We start from the raw sequence: 15036 nt of genomic DNA on the forward strand, positions 1-15036 counted from the left end.
CTTGTCACCCCCCGACTCGTTCCGGGGGTGGCGCGGATCACAGCTCTGCTTTAGTCCCAGCTTTGGGGGCTTTTGGGGCTCTCTGGGATTTGTTGGGGGGGGGCCTGCAGGTTCAGACCCTGCTGGGGATGGAGCCAGCCCTGCCAGTGTCCCTGGGAGGGGACAGGGCACGGCAGGGACAGGGGCTGCCGTCACCTGCAGAGTGATGAGACCCTCCAGGCTCCTCCTGGGCTCCCAGGACCCTTCCCAAATTGCAGGCCCAGGTGTTTCTGGTTGGCTTCATCCCCAGGGGGGGGCACTTGCCCTCCACCCTGCCGGCCCCCCCCACCCCCCCAGGCTGCCAGCACGCTGGTGGGGTGCTCTGGCACAAGGCAGGGTGGGTGCTGGGGTGTCAGAGATGCTGAATCCCCGTCCCATGGGAGCAGGCAGCACATGGCGGGGGGGGTGAGTCTGGCAAACCACGGGGAGAGGGGCTGCCATGGGGGTCACGGCCTGGGGGTCACAGCCTGGCATGGGACATCCCCTTGGTGGGGGGGGACAACCTTGCCAAGAGGGCTCCCAGCCTGGTCTCTGTGTGCAGGATGGAAATTGGGAGGGGGGGGTGTGTGGCATATAAATCCCCCCCTCCAGGAGTGTCCCCATCCCTGCCCCAACGGCTTGGGGAGGCTGGACCCCCGGCAGAGAGGGGCAGGGGAGCCCCCAAAACCCTGGGAGGCCGGTAAGGGTTTGAGGAAGGGGGTGTTTTCCCTGTGTAGGTGGAGGAAACCCTCCCCTGCCTCCCTAGTGGACGCTCTCCCTTTCAGCCCAGCCCCCCCCCCCCCCCGTGCCTCAGTTTCCCTCTTTGCGGTCAGAGAGGCTGAGCAGCGAGCGAGGGGTGACGCGCACCGTGTCCAGCCCTCTGCCCGAGCCCTGGGGGCTGGGGCGGCTCAGCCTGTCCCCCTCGGGGCTGCCTGGGGGGTGCTCGCGTTTCCCCTCCTTCCTTTCAAGCCCCCCTTTCAAGCCCCCCAGCGCTCCCAGTCTCAGAGCCTGGTTTGTTCGTGGCACTCACAGCCCCAGCCCTCCTGCCCATCGCCCCGGCATCGGGGCTGCTCGGCGAAGAACTCCCCCAGCCCCAGGGAAGCTCTCCCCCTGCACAAGGCAGGGGGGGACGCGCAGCCCCATTGCCCCCCGCCCCAGGTTGGAGTGTCCCCCTCCAATCTGCACCATCCACCCCCCCCGTCATGCTGCTGGCGGCTCTTGGGGGCTCATCCTGCACCTCCCGTCCCCCTGCAGCACCCGCCGTTGCTCCATCTCCCTCCGCGGGGGGACCCTGCCGGGACACGCTCACCCCGACGAGCACCCTGGGGTGCCCGTCCCCCCCGCCAGGCACCACATGATGCCGGTTCCTTCCCTCCTCCCGGGGAGGGCCCCGGTTTCGGCATTGGCTCAGCCGGGTTTCGCCGCCATCGGCTCCAGCTTAAAGGCGAGAGAGCTGGGTCCGGGCGAGCCGGGGTGGCCGGGATGGGTGTTCTCCGCTGGCTCACGGCCTCTGCGCTCTGCGTCGCCATCCGGGGTGAGTCTGGCGTGTGGCCCCCCCCCTGCCCCACCATGGCACTGTTCTCCCCGCGACGGGGACACCCCGGGGACACCCAGGCGGGTCTCCCTGCTGGGAACGCGGGGCAGGCAGGCTGGGGAAGTGGTTTCTTTGCTTGGTTGGGTCCCCAGATTTGCAGTTCCCCCAAGAGAGAGGAGGGTTTGGGCGGGGGGCGGGGGGGGGTGGATGTGCCTCGAGGGCTTGGAGGGGCTGGGGGGGGGGTGTGTGTGTGTGTGAAAATAAGGCTAAATGGAGCCAGATGGGCTTTAACAGGCGCGCAAGCCCAAACCATTCCCAAACCTTGCTGCCTGCAAAGAGCCGGCAGGGAAACCGGGGAGGCTGGAAGCAGCGGGAGGGGACAGGGGTTGTGGAGGGGAGGGGAGGGGGGGGATCATGGCCCCGCAGGACCCCCTTCCCGGGTGGGTGTAAAGCCAAGCAGGGTTGTGGCGTTGCTGGATCCATCGCTCCTCCTGCCCTGGGCACCCTCTGTGGGTGCCCAGACCCACAGGGCGTGACGGGCACCCACGGGACAGCGGGGGGGCTGCCGGTCCCTGCCTGCCCCAGATTTTGGGCGCGGAGGCAGAGCCGGGTCTGGTCCCCACTGCCTGGGGACGGCGATGGGGCAGGCGCTGCCGGATCGCTGCCGGGGAGGAGGAAGATGCTGACGGAGGCAAAGGCCCGTTCCCAGCGGCGGGTGTGTTGGCGTGGGGTTGCACAAGCTGGGAGCCCCGGGGGAGGTTGGGGAGGTCACTGGGAGACGCCAGGCGGGACTAGACGGCTCGCCGGCATCCCTCATCCATGCCCTGCTTGTCAGGGGACAGCTTGGCCGCTTCCCGCTTTGGAAACATGGCCCAAAGCCACGGCCACCAGCCCTGGGGTGGCACTGCCTCCCACGGGGACACCAGCCCCCGGCAGCCGGGGTTCCCCGGGGGTGCCACATCGCAGGGCTCGCTCCAGCGCGGCGGCAGGTCGTGACGCGGTGCCAACCCTGGATCTGGCCCTGGGAGGGTGGCAGCGGGTCGGTGTCCTTTGCGTGGGCTCGTGGAGCGGCTTTTGGCCAAGCCGCCCCTCACCGCCCACCCCAGGAGGGGCTGCGGGGAAGGGGGACGCTGGCTCGGGCAGCCTCCTGCCCTGTCCCCTGCTCGGCCATGGCTGGGGGGGACACCCTTCCCTCACCCCAAGCCCTCTCTGCCCTCCAGGACAGGACTATGGGCTCCACCGCCGCCCGCCCCACTTCGGCTCCATCTACCACGTCCGAGGTAACGGGACCCCATAGAATCCTTCGCCACAGGGTGGGGGGCGGCGCAGCTCAGCACTGGGCAGGACCAGACCATCCCAGTGCCAAACTGGGGCAGTTTCCCACAGCCGGGTGCCTCTCCCCGCCTCAGCACCCATGGGGAGGGCAGTCTGGTTGGCTGTGGGTCTGCACCCTCTGCGGGTGCCGGGGGGGGGGGGGGGGGGATGTCGGGGTGCTGAGGCCTCGGGGACCCCGCAGGCGTCATTAACCTGCCCTACGCTGAGATCGAGGAGCCCTTCGAAGCCTGGTACAACCTGACGGGAAACAAGAGCCGGATCCAGTACTACGGGGGTAAGCGTCGGGCTGTGCCCACCCTGCCCCGTCCCCAGCCCCGTGCGAAGGGAGGACGCGGGCAGGACCGCCGTGCCTCAGTTTCCCCCGCCGCGCTGGCACAGGGCAGGTGATAACCTACCAGCTGGCGGCGGTGAAACCCTACGGGATGCGCTACAAGATCACGCCGGAGACCACCGAGAAGGAGGTGAACGCCAGAAAATGCTTCCAGCTGCCCGGCTCCAAGGAGGACGTGGTCAAGGCTCAGAGCGTCTTCCCCAGCATGGATGGCTTCAAGGTGAGAAACGCCGGAGCCCGGATCCACAGCCGGTGCCCGGAGCAACTTCAGGCTCTGGGTGGGGGGTGCTGGAGGCGCTCCCCTCCATCCCGGGGGGTGCGGGGTGCTGGGACAGGCCAGGACATGTCCCCGCACCCCGGGGCGCAGGGAGGGTCAATTATTCCCCACCCGGATCGGGGCCGGACTCCCGACTCCTTTCCCAACCCCGGCAGCCGTGTTGGGACGTGTTGCAGCCCACACGAGCGCCGGCGTTTCGGGAAAACTTGGGCAAGTCGCTGCACGGCGGCTCAGCTCCCGCCGGCCCCGGCCTCCGGCAGGGCTGGGCGCAGCAGGTGGGGTGCAGCCCGTGAGCGATGGGGACACCAAGCTGTCACCAAAGCCGGACACGTGCCCGCAGGGCGAGAGCTTGGAAACAAGCAGGAAAAACCTGGAGGCTTTTGGAAGGGACGTGCAGCCAGGCCCCCCCGGCTATAGGTGCACAGCGGGGTGACCCCAGGGCACTGCTGAGCCTCACGGAGGGTCTGTCTCCTGTGTTGCACCCCGAATCCGTGCCCCACTTTCTGCCCCACACATGTGCTAAAGCCATGTAGCCGCTGGATCCATCCCGAGAGCCCGGTGCTCCTGCGAAGACGCTGGGTGGGAAGGAGCGAGCCTGGGGGGTGATGAGGGCTCCTCACCCCGAGATCCCCTCCCCGATGCCACGTCTCCCCCAGTTCCTGCGGGAGGAATACTACCGGGGCCGGTACTGCGCCGTCTGGCAGAACGTCACCCGCTGGGCGCAGAAGAAGAACGTCTACACCATGTGGGTGACCAACTCCAGCTGCGGGGTGGCCCCCGTCCACTACGAGATGCGGGGCTACAACAGCCTGCTGGGCTCCCACTACGACAAGTACGAGATCGCCTACAGCGACTTCGACAACAGCTTCCCCTCCTCCATCTTCGACCTCCCCGTCAACGGTGAGCTGGGTTGGGGAACCCCCCCAATCCCCGCCGTGGGGCTGAGGCTGATGGCGTCCCCTCCTTGCTCCCCAGAGACGAAGAAGTGCGGGGACCTGCCGGGGAGCTCGGCGGAGCACCGGGTGCTGGCGAACCCCATGGAGGACCTGGTGGGAAGGCACCAACCTTGGGCCCACGAGGTTTTCCACCACTACCGCAGGCGGCTGGGGCGGCGGTACGGCTCGGCACGGGAGATGGAGCACAGGCAGAGCATCTTCGTGCACAACATGAGGTACAGGCAGAGGGAGCCGGGGGGGGATGCCGACCCCCCCCGTGGGGATGCTCCCCATCCCAGTTGGGCAGAGAAGAACCTCATGAGGTTCAACAAGGACAAGTGGAGGGTCCTGCACCCAGGGAGGAAGAATGGCAGGCACCAGTGTAGGTTAGGGGTGGACCTGCTGGAAAGCAGCTCTGAAGAAAAGGATCTGGGGGTCTTGGTAGACGGTAAATTATCCCTGAGCCAGCAATGTGCCCTTGTTGCCAAGAAGGCCAACGGAATTCCGGGCTGCGTAGGGAAGAGTGTGGCCAGCAGGTCAAGGGAGGTCATTCTCCTCCTCTGTTCTGCACTGGTGAGGCCACAACTGGAATACTGTGTCCAGCTCTGGGCTCCCCAGTTCAAGAGGGACAGGGAACTATTGGAGAGAGTCCAGCGCAGGGCAACAACGATGATGGAGGGACTGGAGCATCTCCTTTAGGAGGAAAGGCTGAGAGAGCTGGGGCTCTTCAGCCTGGAGAAGAGAAGGCTGAGGGGGGACCTTAATAATGTTGACAAGTATCTAAAGGGTGGGTTGAAGGACGATGGAGCCAGACTCTTTTCGGTGGTTCCCGGTAACAGGATGAGGGGTGAACGGGCACAAGCTGGAACATAGAAAGTTCCGATCAAATATGAGAAAAAGCTTCTTTACGGTGGGGGTGACAGAGCCCTGGCACAGGCTGCCCGGGGAGGGTGTGGAGTCCCCTTCTCTGGAGACTTTCAAGCTCCACCTGGATGCAGCCCTGAGTGATGTGCTCTGGGCGATCCTGCTTTATCAGGGGAGCTGGACTGGATGATCTCTAGAGGTCCCTCCCAACTCTGAAATTCCGTGATTCCATGATCCCTAGAGGGTTGCGCCGCCGCCGCGGCGGCAGGCAGCATCGCTGACGCCGTTCGCCACCGTGCCCGCAGGTTCGTGCACTCCAGGAACCGCGCCGCTCTCTCCTACACGCTGGCGCTGAACCACCTGGCCGACCGCACGCCCCAGGAGCTGGCCGCCCTGCGGGGACGCCGCCGGAGCGGGGTCACCAACAACGGGCAGCCCTTCCCCGTCCAGCTCTACGCCGGCCTCATCCTGCCCGAGAGCCTCGACTGGCGCATGTACGGTAGGTGCGGGGTCCGGGGAAAGGTGGGTGTGGGGGGGTCTCGCCCTCTGGGTGTCGTGAGGTTGCTCCTCCAGCGAGCCGCCCCGCTCTCCATCACCCCGCTTGGGAGCCCGTGGGGCCACGCTGTGCCGGGGGACCCACATCTCCCTGTGGCCCCCGTTCTGCTCAGATGGAAGCAAAGGTTTATCTGGCAAAAGGCAGCTCGGTCCTCACTCGCTCTGGTGCCCCAGCGACAGATGTGGCATCTGAAGCCGCATCTGGCTTCCCCCCGTGTCCCCACCAGCTGGGAGCGACACCCCCAGAGCTTGCTGAACCCAAGGGTGGGGGTCCCGCAGGTCCGCTGGTGCTTTTGCCCCCCACCCTGATGAGCGCCAAGCCCTGGCTGCGCTGCCTCTGGGAGCACAGCGAGCCCTCGACTCCTGCCTCAGTTTCCCTTCTGCCCGCCCTCAATCCCCGGTGCCACCCCAGCCTCTCACCCCCCATCCCCATCCCGCTGTCCCCAGGCGCCGTCACCCCCGTGAAGGACCAGGCCGTCTGCGGGTCCTGCTGGAGCTTCGCTACGACGGGTGCCATGGAGGGTGCCCTCTTCCTCAAGGTGAGAGCGGGGCCGTGCCCCATAGGGATGGCTGGGGTGCCTGGAGGGTGCCCGTCCCCGTCCCTACGGCGTGTGTCCCCCCCCACCCAGACCGGCGTGCTGACCCCCCTGTCCCAACAAGTCCTCATCGACTGCTCCTGGGGCTTCGGGAACTACGCCTGCGACGGGGGCGAGGAGTGGCGAGCCTACGAGTGGATCAAGAAACACGGCGGCATCGCCAGCACCGAGTCCTACGGGTCCTACAAGGGGCAGGTGAGGGTGGCCCCATGTTCCTGCCGGGGTCCCCCCGGCTCTCGGGATGTGGCCCCCGGGCCAGGCTTTGAAGCCATGGTGGGGCGATCAGGATCGATCAGAGACGCTAACGGGCTCTGGAGACGGGGACGTCACCTCCTTCCCAAGGCGCCAGGCTCCCTGTGGGTCAAAGCAGGGTCCAAGGCCAAGCCCCAGGGCTCAGCTGGGCGGTTTCATCACCGCGTGCCTCAGTTTCTCTTCTTGCAAAACAGGGACACGGCTCCTCCACCCATGGGTGGTGCCACGGGTCCCTCCGTACCCTGGGGGGCAGGGATGGAGCAGGGCTGCCCCGGAGGCAGGGACGTGGCTGCAAAACGCAGGCAACAGCCCCCCCGGGGTTTTGGGGGCAGAGCCAGCTCCCCGTGCTGCGTGTGGGCAACCCTGTGTCCCTGCAGCGAGCGGGAAGACGTCCCCACCACGATGGGCAAGGGAGGACAGAGGGACCCGAGCCGGGATGCTGTCACAAACCGAGTCCCCGATCACTCCCTGCATCAGAGCAGAGCTGCATGGGGGCAGCCGTGGTGGGCAGGGGACCTGGGGGCTCTGGATGACGCAGTGTCCCCCCCCCCGCCTCCTCCGGGTGCTGCAGAACGGCTTGTGCCACTACAACCAGTCTGAGATGCTAGCCAAGATCACGGGCTACGTCAACGTCACCTCCGGCAACATCACGGCGGTCAAAGCCGCCATCTACAAGCACGGCCCCGTGGCCGTCAGCATCGATGCCTCACACAAGACCTTCTCCTTCTACTCCAACGGCGTCTACTACGAGCCCAAGTGCGGTGAGTTGGGTGGCACGTGGGGCACGGGGACACTTGGGTGCCCAGGGACGTGCTGGGACACCCGGGATCCCATCATTGTTGAGCAGCTTGAGTGGCCAAGGGGTGGAAGAGGGAACTGGTCCTACAGCCACCCCCAGTGCTGCCGGCAGCTCCGGGGAGCAGGGATGCTCTCCAGACAGGGATGTTCTCCAGGCAGGGAGGGATTCTGTCCGATCAGGCCATCTCCCATGTTGTTGCCTGCAGGGAATAAGCCAGGAGAGCTGGACCACGCAGTGTTGGCCGTAGGCTATGGGGTCCTGCAGGGAGAGACCTACTGGCTCATCAAGAACTCCTGGTCCACCTACTGGGGCAACGACGGCTACATCCTCATGGCCATGAAGGACAACAACTGCGGCGTGGCCACCGAAGCTACTTATCCCATCCTGGCCTGAGCCACCTCCCGGCTCTGCGGGGAGAGCCCTTGGTGATGCTCCCAGCACCCATCCCTGGATCAGCCCCTTCGGTGCAAGCCACCACACGTGAAGAAGCTGGGGACATGGTGGGACAGGGCCACGGGGAGCCGGACAAAGGGCTGGATGAGGACCCAGCTGTGAGCTTGCCAATAAAGACCCTGGAAAAATACTGGTTTGCTTCTACAGGAGGGATCCAACTGCTGCCCACCCGGCTCTGCCCCCTTTGCAGACCCCAGCGCCCGCGGTGCGTGACACACCGTCTGTCCCCTGCACAGGTCCCTGTCCCCAGGCTTGTTTTCTCCGTCCCGTGGGATGGCAGGGGCCTCCCGGGGAGGGGGGACGGGGCCTTCCTGGCAGAGCCAGCTGGCTCTGGCAGCCGGTCCCAGACACCCAGGGCGAGGGGAGCGGCTTTTCCAGCCCTTTCTCTCGAGGTGGAGCACAAACAACCCCAGGGATTTCTGCTGAGATGAGAAATTCCTGGCACGGGCTGTTGGAGGGCTGCGGGGGGGGTGGGGGGAAGGCATCCACCCTCTGCCCCACTGCCCCCGGTCCCTGTTGTGGCTACGGGTAGGGATGTCACCGGCGGCGTTTGCCATGAGCCAGGCTCCCCTTCACCCCAGGGGAACATCCAGGGAAAGGCGCTTTACACCGTGGCCGCGGCTCACCTGGCTGCTCCCGGTTTGGATTCGAGACCCCGGTGGTCTCCCATCTTCGGTGGCACCTCCTCGGGGCAGGACGCGCCCTGGGTGCCGGCGTGCTGCGACGGCGGCGGTCCCTGGGGAGGTGGGTGCCGCAGCACGGGGGTGCAGCAGCCCAGCCCTGCACCCAAGGGTGCTGCCGAATCCAGCCCGGCTCGTCCCCGGTGGCACGTGCTGCCGGCCCACGCCGAGCCCTTATCGGCTTTGTTTTGGGCTCGGGCGGCCCCGCGGCCGCTCGCTGTCACCTTGGGCTGGGGGCCAACTGGACAGGCGGCAAGCGGGAGGGGTGAAGGCCACCCCGCCGCGGTGACAGCGCAGCTCTCCTCCCCGGGGCTGTTTTTCCATGGAGCTCCTGGCATTTCTTCTGCGTCTTTCCCCCTTTTTTTTTTTTTTTTAATTTTTCCAATTAAAACCCCCGAATTGCAGTGCTGGGCTTGCCCTGATGGTATATCCAGGGGGATGCAGGGGTGCAAACGGCCCCCGTCTCCCCGCCGCTGCCTTCGCTGGGGACGCCTTGGCTCCTGTCCCAGCGGCACCCGCAGGGAATTTGGGGTGCCCAGCAGGGTGTCACCGCACGCACCTCCTTGCCCCAGGGTTTTGCAGATGCTCCCCCTGCTCGCAGCGAAGCCTGGCTGCGAACTGCCACGTGGGGTGGGTGGGAGCGCAGGGACAAACACACACCCCCCCCCCCCCGCCCCCCCAGCACCCACCACCAGGACCCCCCAATCCCTATCCCTAGGGGTCGGCGCTGCCATGGGGCGCTAGTGCCCACGGGGGTCTGGGTCCCACCTTGCTCCCTCAGCGCTGCGAGCACACGGTGTCGGCACCCACCCTGGTGGGAAAGGTGCCCATGGGGGGGCAAGATAAAGCCACGCCCCCCCCCCCCCCCCTTGGTGTAGCCCCAGCCGAGGGAAGGACGGGGCTCTGCCTGTTGGCTGCCTGCGGCTCCCTGCCCACCCACCCGCGGTATTTAAGCCACCCGTGGGTGCAGGGCGGCAGCGTGGGCTGGGGTGGGCAGGATGGAGGGGCTGGGGGGGCTGCTGGTGCTGGGGGCTGCCGTGCTGCTGGGTGAGCACCCACCCGGGCAGAGAGCAAGGGGGGGGGACACGGATGCCGTGCTTCCATCGCGGGGTGATGCCATCGTGCCCCTTAGCCTGGGCACGGCGGTGGTCCTGGGCTGCTGGGGGGGTCTGTGCCCCTGGAGGGGGCTGCTCTGTCCTTGTCCCCATGCCCGGAGCAGTGGGCACGCTCTGCGCCTGGCATATGGGGCTTCATACGGTTGCCCCCCACACCCTGGGGAGTGCGTGGGGGCTTTGGGGTGTCCCCGAGCCGGCTGCCCCCCAGGGAGATGCACGTGGGGGCTCCGGGTCAGCCAAAGAGCTGGTGGAGGAGTGGGGACCACTGGCCTGGGGACCCCTGGTCTCTTCCCTGCCCGGGCAAGTGGGAGCCTGCCCAGCCCTGCCACCAGGACAGGGTCCCCCGGGTCTGTCCCCCTCTCCCACAGGACAGCAAGCTGGGGACCGGCACCGCTGCCAGCCCCTGCCGCGGAGAGGGGGGTAATCAGCAGCGTTATGGGGTTTGGGGTTTGTTCTTGTTTTTTTTTCTTCCAGGAGTAGAATGCAAAGCTCCTCTGGAGACACCCACGTTTGGGGACATCTACCATGTCACAGGTACCGCACGGGGATGGGGCACCACCGCCGGCGGTGGCCGTAGGTGGGAGCAGGGGGTGATGCCGCAGGATCCTGGGGTGCTCCCTGCCTTCCCCACGCTGCCCTCCCGGCCACGCGCTCAGGGCAGGGGGACGAGGGATGTCCCCGGGGCTCGGCCCCCGCGCAGCCCCCCGAGCCCGGCCCCTCTGTCCCCACAGGAGTCATCAGCCTGCCCTACGCCGAGATCAGAGAGCCCTTCGAAGCCTGGTACAACCTCACCGGGGGGAAGAGCCGCATCGAGTACTACGGCGGTGGGTGCAGAAAAGGGTCCATCCCCCCGACCCCTCACCAGCCCCTTCCTTCTGCCCCAGGACCTCTGGGTGCCCCGGCAAAGCCCTGGGAGCCACCACCATGCCAGGACCGGGGGGGGTTTGGCTTGACCTTAGCGCTGTCCCCATCCCCAGGCCAAGTGGTCACCTACCAGTTTGGGTCCATCGAGCCCTTCGGTGCCAGCTTCAAGGTGACTCCCGAGACCACGGAGACGGAGGTCAATGTCCGCAAGTGCTTCCGCATCAACGGCACCGATGGGGACCTCATCGCCCCGCAAAGCGTCTTCCCCAGCCTGGAGAACTTCAAGGTGAGCCCTGGGCATGGTCCTCCAGGATGCGGGATGGGGCAGGGGAGGGGACGAGGGACCCCCATGGGTACAGGGTGTCTGATGGCTACCTCCCTATGAGGGCAGAGCAGCCTTCCCTGGCTGGGAATGGGTAAATACGGGGTTGGATGTGGCCATGGGTGATGGAGGTGGAGGGGTTGCATCCAGCCTGGCATGACGCAGGATGGGACGCCATCACTACGAGGTGTCCCGCGGGGTATGGTGACGTTTAAGAAACGTCTAGATGTGGCACTTCAGGGCACGCTCTAGTGGCAGAGATTGTAGGTTGTTTGGTTGGACTCGATGATCTCAAAGGTCCTTTCCAACCGTGAAGATTCTATGATTCAATGGCGGTGCCGGGATGGCAATATGGTCCCTGACACGTGTGCTGTCCCCAGCGGGTGCGGGAGGAGCGTTTTCGCGGGCAGCGCTGCGCCGTCTGGCAGAACGTCTCCTACTGGGGCCACAAGAAGAACGTCTACACGCTGCGGGTGGGCAGCTCCGCCCGGGGCCCCGTGCCCCTGCACTACGAGGTGCGCGGCTTCAACAGCCTCCTGGGCTCCCACTACGACAAGTACGAGATCGACTACTCCTCCTTCGGCCACCGCTTCTCCCCCAGCATCTTCCGTCTCCCCGAGGGTGAGCGTCCCCCGCCACCCCGCAGCCCAGCCCGCGGCCGGTGCTGCCACCAAAATGCCACCGCTTCCACCTTTTCAATTCATTTTTTAGGGTTTTTTTTCTCAGTTGGGTGAATTAGTTTGGCCGGGGAAAAAAAAGCAGGGGAGAAATCTAGTGAATGTTGATAGTCGGGGTGATGAGGGTGCTTTCCCGGAGCGCGGGGTGGGATCGTGGGTGCCCGGGAGCCAGCTCTGGTGTGGGTGCAGCCCCCCCCCTGCGTGCAGGTGTCTACACGGGACGGACTGCCCCAATGATTTTGGGGGGTGACCATGCCGTGCACCCCAGCTGGGGGGCCGGGAGAGCCCGTCCCCGCTCGGGAGGCATCAGCCGCCATCCGTGCCTCGTGGCAGGGGTGCAGTGCGAGCAGTGGCCCGCGGCCGGCCCCGAGCACCGCATCGTGGCCAACCCCATGCAGGAGTTTGTGGGGAGGGCGCCGGAGATGGACCACGTCCACCACCGCCTCTTCCACCGCTACAAGGAGCGGTTCGGGAAGAGCTACGGCAGCGAGGAGGAGCACGAGCATCGCAAACGCGCCTTCATCCATAACATGCGGTAGGGGGACGGGCTGCGGGGGGGGGCTCCGGGGTGGAGGGGGCTCGGAGATGGGGTGGCCGGCGTGGTCCCCCCGCTCCCCTCTCGCCGCATCCCCGCTCTGCCGCAGGTTCGTGCACTCCAGGAACCGCGCCGCTCTCTCCTACACGCTGGCGCTGAACCACCTGGCCGACCGCACGCCCCAGGAGCTGGCCGCCCTGCGGGGACGCCGCCGGAGCGGGGTCACCAACAACGGGCAGCCCTTCCCCGTCCAGCTCTACGCCGACCTCGTCCTGCCCGAGAGCCTCGACTGGCGGCTTTACGGTGAGGAGGGAGCCGGTGCCACCGGCGCGGAAGCCTGGAGGGCATCAAGCCTCTGGGAGCACAGCGAGCCCTCGACTCCTGCCTCAGTTTCCCTTCTGCCCGCCCTCAATCCCCGATGCCACCCCAGCTTCTCACCCCCCACCCCCATCCCGCTGTCCCCAGGCGCCGTCACCCCCGTGAAGGACCAGGCCGTCTGCGGGTCCTGCTGGAGCTTCGCTACGACGGGTGCCATGGAGGGTGCCCTCTTCCTCAAGGTGAGAGCGGGGCCGTGCCCCATAGGGATGGCCGGGGTGCCTGGAGGGTGCCCGTCCCCGTCCCTACGGCGTGTGTCCCCCCCCACCCAGACCGGCGTGCTGACCCCCCTGTCCCAACAAGTCCTCATCGACTGCTCCTGGGGCTTCGGGAACCAGGCGTGTGACGGGGGCGAGGAGTGGCGAGCCTACGAGTGGATCATGAAGCACGGCGGCATCGCCAGCACCGAGTCCTACGGGCCCTACCTGGGGCAGGTGAGGGTGGCAGCGCCGCTCGGGGTGGGGGGGGTGTGTGTGCAGTGCCACCCCCTCCCCAATCCTCCCCCCAGAGGCTCTCCCAAATCAGCCATCACCCCTTCGGCAGCGGATGGAGGCTCTGCTTTGGTTTATGGATGCTCCATCCGAGCTGCCCCCCTCCCTCCTACCCCCTCACCGGGGTGGGTCGGACCCCCCCCACCTTCCCCAGGACGCCGGTGCCACCTCAGTCTCTCCCCGCTCCCCCCAGAATGGCTACTGCCACTGCAACCAGTCGGAGCTGGTGGCCCAGCTCGCCGGCTACGCCAGCGTGGAGCCGGGCAGCGCCGAGGCGCTGAAGGCTGCGCTGGTCAAGCACGGCCCCGTGGCCGTCAACATCGACGCCTCCCACAAGTCCTTCGCCTTCTACGCCAACGGCGTCTACGAGGAGCCCCGCTGTGGTGAGTCCGGCCGGCCCAGGAGGCTCCGTGTCCCGCTCATTGGGGCTGGGATATGGTGCCACTCGCTGCACCGGGGACGACCTCCATCTCCAGGGGATGGGGGCTGAGATGTCTCCATTTTCTTCCCTCCTCTTGGCCAGGAAACGAGACGTCATCGCTGGACCACGCCGTGCTGGCCGTGGGCTACGGGGTCCTGCACGGCAAGAGCTACTGGCTCATCAAGAACTCCTGGTCCACTTACTGGGGCAACGACGGCTACATCCTCATGGCCATGAAGGACAACAACTGCGGCGTGGCCACCGCCGCCTCCTTCCCCATCCTGGCCTGATGGGGACACGGCCCCATATGTGTCCTGTCCCCTCCATGTCCCCCTGGGCAGCTCTGGGTGGATGGGGGGCTGGCAGAAGGATGCGGGGCACCAGGAGGTGGTTGTGGGGCAGAGAGGGGCAACTCAGCCGGGAGGTCGGAGGATGCTCCCAGCCCTTGGGAGAGGTATTTTACCATTTTGGCAATAAAAGCATGTAGAAGTGATCCTGGCTGTCACGCTGGGGTGTATTCTGCCTCCCCAGCCCGTCGCCCAGCAACCACAGCCCTTGCCATGGCCGCCCTGTGTGATGAGTTTCACCCAGTGCTCAGCCCAGGCTTACCCCGTTTGGGTTATGTGTACCCTAACCCCCAAATTTCCAGTGCCACCCCCAGAAGTGCCTACACCCCCTTCCCCAGCAGCGGGAGGGAGCCTGAATCCACTCTCAGAAGCCGGGCTGGGCTCAGGGCCCTCCTGTTCCCAAGCAGACGCTGCCCCACCCCAGCAGCCGGCATCATGCCGGGAACAAGGGAGCTGCCGCTGCCAGAGAGAGCGGTTCCCAGTGCCCAGTGTCCCTCGGGACGCCTGGGTCCCCTCCTCAGCCCCTCTCCAGGTTCCCATGTGGGTCAATGCTTGGTGACTCAGTTTCCCCACCCGTTTGGAGGGAAAACAGAGCTTCTGGAGGTTTCCATGCTGCTGCCAACAGCCTCCAGGATGGAGGGAGCCCAAGTCGACTCAAAGGGGATGCAAAGTTCCTTTCACCCGGGACACTTCAGGTGGGTTTTGTCCAACCTCCTGGGGAGCAGCCGGGCTCAGAGCTGATCCCCCAGAGCTGTGGAGCTCCTTTTCTCTCCCCTTTACCCCAAAATTGCATGGCCGCGGGGAAGCCTGACCCAGAGCTGAGGCCAGCGCTGCTCGGGGTGGGGCCAGGCTGGATATCAGCGTGGCGTGAAGGTTCATTGTTGGGGCTCTGGTGCCATGCTCACCCCCACCCTGGGGACGGAGCAGGGCAGGCAGCGTGGGTGGGCAGCCCAGAGCTCCCAGGTGGGAGTCGTTGGTGCTGCCAGGCTCTGCCTTCCCAATTTGAGAGCCTAATTAGCAGCCAGGCAGGCGGGGAAGGGAGCCTGCAAAAGGGGAAAAAGTCAGCCCTGGCTTGTATCTGCTGGAGAGCAGCTCTGTGGAAAGGGACCTGGGAGTCCTGGGGGACAACAGGGTGACCATGAGCCAGCAATGGGCCCTTGTGGCCAAGAAGGCCAATGGCATCCTGGGGGGCATCAAGAAGAGCACGGCCAGCAGGTGAAGGGAGGTCATCCTCCCCCTCTGCTCTGCCCTGGGGAGGCC

At 66.3% G+C, this 15036-nt stretch overlaps 2 protein-coding genes across 2 annotated transcripts; both read left to right on the forward strand.

Moving 5' to 3' along the window:
- The first annotated feature begins 1363 nt into the window (after window positions 1-1363).
- On the forward strand, window positions 1364-8072 carry LOC141733077 (digestive cysteine proteinase 1-like). Its single transcript, XM_074562872.1, is given in 12 exon segments — window positions 1364-1465; window positions 1468-1552; window positions 2773-2832; window positions 3069-3161; window positions 3266-3438; window positions 4152-4395; window positions 4471-4666; window positions 5600-5793; window positions 6297-6388; window positions 6479-6640; window positions 7269-7458; window positions 7702-8072. Coding segments are annotated over 12 exon segments (1770 nt in total). The 5' UTR covers window positions 1364-1372; the 3' UTR covers window positions 7890-8072.
- A 1555-nt stretch (window positions 8073-9627) lies between these two features.
- On the forward strand, window positions 9628-13719 carry LOC141733133 (digestive cysteine proteinase 1-like). Its single transcript, XM_074563048.1, has 11 exons — window positions 9628-9676; window positions 10219-10278; window positions 10476-10568; window positions 10722-10894; window positions 11311-11551; window positions 11941-12142; window positions 12252-12445; window positions 12608-12699; window positions 12790-12951; window positions 13202-13391; window positions 13532-13719. Exons 1-11 carry the CDS (start codon window positions 9628-9630, stop codon window positions 13717-13719), a joined length of 1644 nt encoding a protein of 547 aa, XP_074419149.1.
- Window positions 13720-15036: the final 1317 nt, after the last annotated feature.

This window comes from Larus michahellis, chromosome 19 (assembly GCF_964199755.1).
Source record: "Larus michahellis chromosome 19, bLarMic1.1, whole genome shotgun sequence".
Lineage (NCBI taxonomy): Eukaryota > Metazoa > Chordata > Aves > Charadriiformes > Laridae > Larus > Larus michahellis.

Excerpts from the sequence above, each read along its gene's own strand:
- LOC141733133 (XM_074563048.1), top strand. The coding sequence starts at position 9,628 with ATGGAGGGGCTGGGGGGGCTGCTGGTGCTGGGGGCTGCCGTGCTGCTG. Across the intron at positions 10,895-11,310 it reads CCAGCCTGGAGAACTTCAAG|CGGGTGCGGGAGGAGCGTTT; the intron begins GTGAGCCCTGGG and ends TGCTGTCCCCAG. Across the intron at positions 12,143-12,251 it reads GCCTTCATCCATAACATGCG|GTTCGTGCACTCCAGGAACC; the intron begins GTAGGGGGACGG and ends GCTCTGCCGCAG.